Source organism: Gavialis gangeticus, unplaced genomic scaffold, assembly GCF_001723915.1.
Source record: "Gavialis gangeticus isolate Ggan-Ray unplaced genomic scaffold, GavGan_comp1, whole genome shotgun sequence".
Lineage (NCBI taxonomy): Eukaryota > Metazoa > Chordata > Crocodylia > Gavialidae > Gavialis > Gavialis gangeticus.
In genome coordinates this window covers 3996856-4005079 of record NW_017729018.1, presented here as the reverse complement: position 1 = coordinate 4005079, position 8224 = coordinate 3996856, and the positions used below count along the sequence as shown (strand labels likewise).

At 43.7% G+C, this 8224-nt stretch overlaps 1 protein-coding gene across 3 annotated transcripts in view; it reads right to left on the bottom strand.

Annotated features, from left to right (window-relative positions):
- The window catches only part of PIP5K1C (phosphatidylinositol-4-phosphate 5-kinase type 1 gamma), a 103042-nt gene that overhangs the window by 15765 nt on the left and 79053 nt on the right, over positions 1–8224 (bottom strand). For all 3 annotated transcript variants that reach the window (XM_019513265.1, XM_019513267.1, XM_019513266.1), the window contains exons 5-8: positions 8012–8129; positions 5181–5333; positions 2650–2949; positions 1508–1713 (exon numbers count right to left, since the gene is read on the bottom strand). In XM_019513265.1, coding sequence (XP_019368810.1) covers positions 1508–1713; positions 2650–2949; positions 5181–5333; positions 8012–8129 — 777 coding nt within the window. The remainder of the gene's footprint in view (positions 1–1507; positions 1714–2649; positions 2950–5180; positions 5334–8011; positions 8130–8224) is intronic.

Genomic DNA, 8224 nt, shown 5'->3' with positions numbered 1-8224 from the left:
AAGGGAAGTCCAGTGAAAAGGGAGGAGATACTGCACTGTGAATGCCATCCTTTCAAACATGTTAATTTAAGAACCTCCTGCTCAACTCTTGTGGCTGCCTAGGTGAACATTACACAAGGTGGCAGTACCCTGTCCCAACCAGGTCTTTCCCCAATAGCTCCTCATGCTTACAGACACCCAAGTCCAGAAAGATAGCAGTAAAGATGCCCTAGGACTCGCTGCAGTCAGTCACTCTCAAGACCTTGGTCTTTTATATGATTAAAGTAGCTATGGGGGAAACCCCAGAGTGGTCTCATTTCTCCACTTCTGAACATAAAACATACTTGGGAATGGCCCAGCCAGGACATTCTGGCAGCACTTCAGGAAAGTCGTAATCTACAAATATCCCCCACTCCCCAAAACACATCCTACCTCCTGCCACACACACAGGCTGCTGCCTGCACCAAGGAGTAAAATGAGTATTAGCAGAGCCCTTTGCAAGCATTGAACTGTGAGGGCCAGACTACCCTCAGACAAAGATTCACAATTCCTGAAGGAAGTCAGTGGGAACTGAGGGCAGAAACTGAACCTATATCTTTAAGCACAAGTTATTTCCCCCCCGCCACAAACACACAATATATCATCCGTATCAGTCCTGACAAATCTGCAGTACAATTAGTAGCAATACAGTGCAAGTCAACATGCAGATATCAGGCAGTCCCCTGGAATTAGGATTATTATTTGACAGACCAGAAACACAAAAACGTCCTGGCTGTAACTATACAGAATCCTAACATTCAAAATGGAGCAGCTGGTTTCACCGAGCACAGACCCAGCAGACAAATGCAGCAAACCCCACCATTTGTTAGTAACCCCAGTCCACAGAAACAGAAAGACACACAATGTGGCAAGAGCCACATGTGGCTCAACAGCTGCACGTAAGGCACAGTGCAATCAGGCACTGGATAAGCTTCCCTTGGCCCACAGCTCCACCAATGCACTTACGATCCTCACCTGTCACACCCTGTTATTCCAATGCCTGGATCTCTCCTGAGCAGAGGCTGCAGCTAATCAGGCCAAATCCTAGAGTGTCAAGACCGTTTTAGGATTTGGTCAAGTATTCCACAAGGATCAAATTACAGACGTGTGACCCAATCAGAAACCGAACTCAAGCCTCTTTCTAAAAACACTCTGTAATTCCACTACATCATCTACCACCTGAGCTTTGGCTTCCCCTAATTTCTCCTCCCAAGACAATAGTGCTGTGCCTGCAGGCTGCTGAAGGACCCAGAAACCTACCACATGGGGTATAATTTCCTGTCATGACCATTAAATGACTTAGTGCAAGGTAGCTGATCATGAAATGTGACAGTCTTCTGGCTGCTCCCATCAGTTTCCACTATGTTGTTCTTGGCGGCTGCTTTTTATTTTCCTCGTAGCAGATTCACTGGCCAACTTGGGGAATTCACTACTTAAAACCTTTTGCTTCCACCAGTACAGCAGTTCAGAGAACCAGGTTATCACCTACGTGTCATCTGTATCTATGGACTCCCCCCGGGCAGCCCCACCCTGGATGGACTCCATGGCGGTGGAGTAAAGTGCCTTCTGCCCAACAGGACGTTTCTCATCAGACGTGCTCTGGGCTCCCTCAGATTGCCGCTCCCGTTCTTGCTGGTCTATGTTATGCACACCGAGCAGCAGGCTGTAGTCCATGATTTTAAAACTTTCCAACACCTACAGGTTAGTGATGAGTTTAAGAACAAAGCAAACAAAAGGTTAGTCAATCTGGTAGTTTCTCACATACTACTTCAAATGCAACACAGACCCAAAAGCATGGAACAGTCCACCTTGGTTACAGCGAACTTAAGTTAACAATCACTTTGTTGGGGCCAGAGGGAATCTCAGATTTAACTGTTAACTTTTGTTTCAACATTAACATTATTTCTGGCTTGGTTCTAAGTGATTCTAATCATTTCTGTCATTGCCATTCCACTTCTCTCAGGGGCTGAGGGGTTCACAAAGAACTGTTATAATTATCTACAGCACATTGAACAGTAGAAGCCCATTCATCAGTTCATCCCAGAGATCCAGCTGTAGGTGACCTAATTACAAGAAACCCTCGCTATTCGTGGGTTTGGCAGTCACGGTTTCAAATATTCGCAAATGCTGAACCCACATCTTAAATGCACTTAAAGGAGCTCCGCGCTTCCCGCCGCCGCACTCCCACTCCTGCCAGCGCAGCCGTGCCCCTCCCCCAGCCACTGGGAGCACTGCGTTCATGAATGCAGTGCCTTATTTGTGGATTTAGTCATTCGCAGGGATCACAAGAATGTATCCCCTGTGAATGGCGAGGTTCTCCTGTACCTGAAAAAGGGAACCAATACAATTAAGTTGTAGGAACTGCATACCAACATGCAAGTGCTATCTGTGTGTGTTGGGCAAGTGTTGCTTGGTTTCAAAGTTTCATAGGAAACTAGTGACTGTAAGGTAATCTGTGAAAACTAGCATTCCAACATGAAACCTAACTGAAGCACTTTGGTTTTAGATACGTTGAGCACTGAGGCGATTCATTCAGCTGTGGGGTTTACACATTAGAAAGCTTCTAAAATACTATCTTTTCCGTGTGCATAGCTGCAATAGTCTGACATTCTCAGTTTGCCTCTTCCTTACCAGACAGTCTCGCTGCAGTGTTTTCACCAGAGCACTGAAGGTGTCTGCATCCAGCATTAGCCCCTCAGGCATGTCCTGTATGAAGTCCAGGTCTTTGTATGTGGGGCTGGACTTCTCTTTCTCCTTCTTGGATGCCCGGCGTTTGTAGGTAGAACCTTTCAGGTCAAATTTTAGGTGCATTTTCACTACTCGGGGCAGAATGTTGTTCATCACCACTACCCGAATGTTCTTCCCCCCTGACTGAACACAGTACAGTCCATAGAACTTTGGCAGCAGGGTCCGTGGATTCTGGTTCAGGTTCTGTGATGCGGTAAGCAAGAGTCAGAAAGATACATTTTGGAAGAAGCCTTCTCTTTTGTTCAAAGGCCCAAGTTAATATTGATTTTAGGAAGGATCAGCAGAATAGCATTTTCACATCTAGAATGTATTTCTGCAGAATAAAGCCCTGCAGAATAAAGAGTTCCCATAATCTAAATTCAACAAACTCCTCAGCATTTCAATGATTTCACCTAGATCCCTTATATTATACACTGGAAAGATTTCCATGCCTTGACTATAGGAAATATGATTTTGCACATGTGTCCGAGCAAATAGCCAACTGCAGGAATTCCCAGATTTCCCAAAACAGCAGGTAAGAAAAGGGAACCCTCAAGCCCCCCCAAAAAGTGCTGCTCAGCAGAAACTCTATTTTTAAAATATGTCATCTTCAATCCAGTGACATATTTTAAAACAAAAAGATACTCCCTGGGCCAAATAAACTAAGGCCATGACATTTAATAAAACAAATCTACAAATGAAAGCAGCCCCATCAGGATATACAATCAGTTCACCTTCAACAGAAAACCTGAATTTATAAAACCCGCAGTCTATCAATCAGATTGCTAGTCCTAACTCTGCTAACTTGCCTTGTTTTAGGTGATCAAGCTATTAAAAATGATATGATAAACATTATTTGCTTATTAAGTTCTGAGAAGCATTTTTAAAGGGAAATAAAGTTACACAAGCTATACGGAAACAGATGAACCTGCCAGTTTCCATACAAAGCAGAAGCATTACAACTATATTAAAATTTAATACTCCTCATCTCATCTTGCTTAACTAGACACAGGAGTGAGTTTTGTGAGTGTGTAATTTGACACTGTGCAACTTAGTGCCACTATCATGCCAGGAACTGAAAGCAGAACTTCACTCTCCAGACTTAAAGCAACTCAGCATCAACTGCTGTGCTCTCTCAGGTCATTTTACAATACGGCTGATTTTGATAGCAGCCAGAAGATCATGTGTGTATTAGCAAAATGTAACTATCTATGAAATGTGCAGAAACAATAGCATAAAGGCTTTATAATGGGGCACTAAGTCAGTTTCATCCCCTATAATTATATTTATTATCCATCAATTTATAATACTTGGAACAAGAAGGATCTAGTCACTGCTTTCACTCAACTTGTCTGCAGCAAATGAGGCTGTAGTTTCAGGATTAAAAGCACTACAGTGAGAATCTAAAAGTCCCTAAGACACTACTGAAGCTTTCATTTCATATGGATTTGAATGAATCTGGGGTCCCAAGGAAAGCAACGTGATCACTTACTTATACTCTATTGTAAGATATGAGTGACTGTAGAGCAGGGCAGTAGGATTTCCCTTTGTAGCCTTTGTGTTCTTATAATGCCTTTTCCATAGGAAGCTGAACTTTAAGATGCAGCTGTGTAGGAACAGATGTCTCTTCCTACTAAGGTCACCCATATTCCCATTTTCACTGATTTCAGTCCCTACTCACTAGCTGTCTTCTCTTGATAAGTCCCTTTTAATAGACGCATCCTGCAGAGTCCCATTAACCCACAACATTACAGAGCCTTAGAGTAATGCAGGTTAAGAAAAAGGTGCAAAGCTACAGCTCCTGGATGTTACTGTTAAAAGTCTTTAATAAACAAATTGGTATCGTGGCCTGTAAGTGACTGGAAACCACAGCAAAGGAATATGCAGCTTATTGCTAAGTAAAGCTCTGCTAAGCAGCCTACACATTCAAGGAAACTCAGGATAGTGGAGTGAAAATTAACACGGCTGGGTATAGCAAAACCAGTGTAGTACCTCTCCCTTGATGCTGCTACAGAATCATAGAAGAACAAAGAGCTTCCCAAGAGGAGACAAGTGAGGGGGATAAAGATGCAGAGTCAATATACCCACAAAAAGAGGATTACTGTTGTGGAAAAAAATGGTTGGATTGCAACATAGTAGTGGAAGCAAATTGCATCCTTTCTGATCCCCTTACACAAGGCATGTTTCACCTACTGCCCTGTGATTCCCTGCGTAAAGCAGGGGAAATTTGAAAGTATTTGTCAGCACATGGCTGCAGTAGGCCAGGAAAGTGCTGTCTCTGGGTTTAACATGTATACTTTTGTTCAGGTATCACAGGGCAGGCAGGCAAAGGGAAAGCCTTCTGGGTTACCAAGTGCTCCACATGATACACGGTACTCCAGTCTGTAACATTTGCCCTGCAAACCAAAACAAGCTCTGCACAAAAAGATACGCACCATGTAGTAACCAGGAAGAAGCTTCTGCAAGAATTCCGCTTCCTTGTGCATCACAGTTTTTATGATGAACTCATCATCGCTTGTGACATAGAAGAGCGAGCCACTGGCACCAGGGTTTGATAGCTCAATCAGGGGCTCATTACATAATGAATACTAGGAAAAAAATTAAAAATAAGGTAGGATTCATTTACCATGCAATAAGCTGGACCAGAGTATTCTCTCTGAGGTACTCCTACACCTCTACCTGAACTTCTAGAAGGCACAGAAATTATGCAACTTAGACTTAGTTCTCATTGCCGGTTAGGATTCAGAAGCCTAGGCAGGAGACAACTTACAAATGGATGTACACACTATATTCCAGAATGCCCCAACTGTTTCAAGTCAAGCGAGTCTTCCTGCTCTCAATAACATTCAGGCAGCATAATATCTTATCTTCTAGTTTGTGCAGCACAAGACCAACACGTTTGCCTTTCTTTCCTTCAGTGCATTACCATAAGCACAGGCAGAGATCAGATTCTAAGAGACAAGACAGCTTGCTCAGGGAGCACGTGTCACGATGCTAGGAGGGGAACAAAATGCACTGGCTGTTCTTGATGGTGATCTCTAGTCTTGGTAATACATGTGCTGACATTAGAGATAACGTGGTTTAGTCACACACCTCACACCTTCAGTGCAGCAGACAGAATTCATGTCCAAATAGGCAGAGTCTACCTGCAGAGGCTAGAAGCAGCTAAACGTAACCATGTGTCCATGCATTTAGACCCCAATCCAGGCAAGCATATGTGGAACTATGAATCTGAACAACAGAGTCCTATACAAGAATATACTTGATGAGTAGAGAGGAGGCAGCATGGAAATGGGGGAGCACAGTGGAGCTACAACAATCCCATCACATCTGCAGGTGTCAGAGTTAGGGCATCATTATGTATATTTGCCATATGGAAGTAAGGGAGGGAACTGCAGATGTGAAATGCATATAGGACATAATCAAAGCAATAAATTGAACACTCATTATTACATATTGAAAACAGCTTTCAGCACTGCGTGGATTAATAATCCAAGGCTTTAATTATGCATGAGACAATTAAGTTGATAAAGATGTTTGCTGCTATGGCAGGCAAGAGAAAGAGGGGACACAGTGACAGCAAATCAGATCTGTGACCTTTGAAATTTAGGCAGACTCTCTTCCCACTCAAATTTTCAACCTCCATCATCAAATCAGCAAGCATTATCCCCATCTGTGCCATCTGGGATAGCTGTTATTGTCAAGCTGCCCCATGGCAGAGGCTCATTTTTACTTGAGCATTTTCAGCCCCGACCGCCCAACTCCACAGCTGGAGTCAGAAAACTAGATCCACATATAAGAAAGTATCATACGTCTCAGACCTGCTCCCTGTCCTCTTACAACAAACTTAGCCCTGCTGAGAGGAAAATGTAACCCTAGAGTATTCCCAATTCTGTCAGCTCTCGCTACTGGACAAACTGGGATTTTTCTGAATTCTATCTTGTGCTGGAGCCATATCAACAGCATCAGGAGAGCAAGCTAGATTCTATCCTGGCTCTTGCATTCTGCACTCTCAGCATAATGATGTTATTACCTGAGAGAATGTACAAGGTAAAACACCCATCTTCACTCAGAGATCCCAGGGGTCTTTACTGGATCATCCTGCAGAATGCATTGTTTTTGCTTTTAAATGGGGCAAGCTTTGTGTTATCACCAAATAAAAACATATGGAATCGCATTTTAAGCAAATGCAGTTTAGAGCCTGACAGCAGATTATTCCCTTTATCCCACGCACAGGCTACCAGCTTCCTTTTAGAAGAAGGTTCAGCTGAGTAGTTTTGCTTTCATAAACAAGAAGTTAGTGGGTTCTCTTTGGATGTCCCAACAGACCTCGTTTATTGAAGAAGCCACAGCAGATAGACACTCCAGAGGACAGGGATCACATTTGATCCATTCTCTTTTAGCTGGTCTCAGACTTGCTATAAGAAACAAAACACCACAGCTTCTTTTAAAGTTGGCATCTGTCTGGTGTGCTAGACTAGGGTTTGTGGCAACCTAATGCCCATGGGCCACATCTGGCCTGTGTAGCTTTTGGATCTGCTACAGCTGTGGCTTCAGTAGCAGAGGGCTCTGCTGCAGTCAGGTGCCCGGGACTTTGGCAAAGTGGGGAGCTCTCCCTGCACCATGCCATGGTCTGACACTTGAAGCTTTGGCAGAAGGGGAGCTCTCAGCAGATGGGTGGCACAGCTCCAACAGGATGGGGGGGTGCTATCTGTTGCATTGGAGCCACAGGGCAGAGAATGAAAGGCAAAGGCAGCCAGGTGCTACTGCTTCAATACCTTAGATCTGAACTGGGTAATTCCAGAATCCCCACTGGAAAAAACACTGCTAACCCCTGTACTAGACCATGGATTCTGCCTATCCCAAGGATTCAACCACACAGATACTCTCCACCACACACACACAGCCATAAGGAGGGTGCAAAGAAGAGGGAGCTAATATTTTCTTCCCCAATCTACCTCTGACTTACCATGTGATACTGCCAACCTTAACACTGCCTCATTTTCTCCACTGACAAGTACAGTAGTTATTCATTTTATCCAGTACTTTGAGAACTTCATAAGGAAGGCTTTATATAATTTTTCAGTATACTAGCTGAAGACTGAACTTCACAAATATGCAATGAAATCCCTATGGCTGGTCACAGATGCCAGTATATGACATTTGTCATGCTAAGTTTTGCTGATGCTTCTGGCAAAGCAGGAACTCTTCAGGACAATTCATATATACGGTATTAATTGCAGAGAAATAGAAGACCCATACATACCAAATAATCATCTGGACGAATGCCAAATAGCTCTCGGAAGTACCGAAAAGCCACAGGTGCATAGGTTTTGAACCTGAAGTCAGGGTAATGATGAGCTGGAGTAAGGTTACTTCCTTCGCTGCATGGAAAAGATATTTTGTGAGCAGTATGCTGTATTGTATTAGTGCCCGTACTAGCAGGAGATCCTGCAGACCTTGGGGGGGGGGGGGGGCG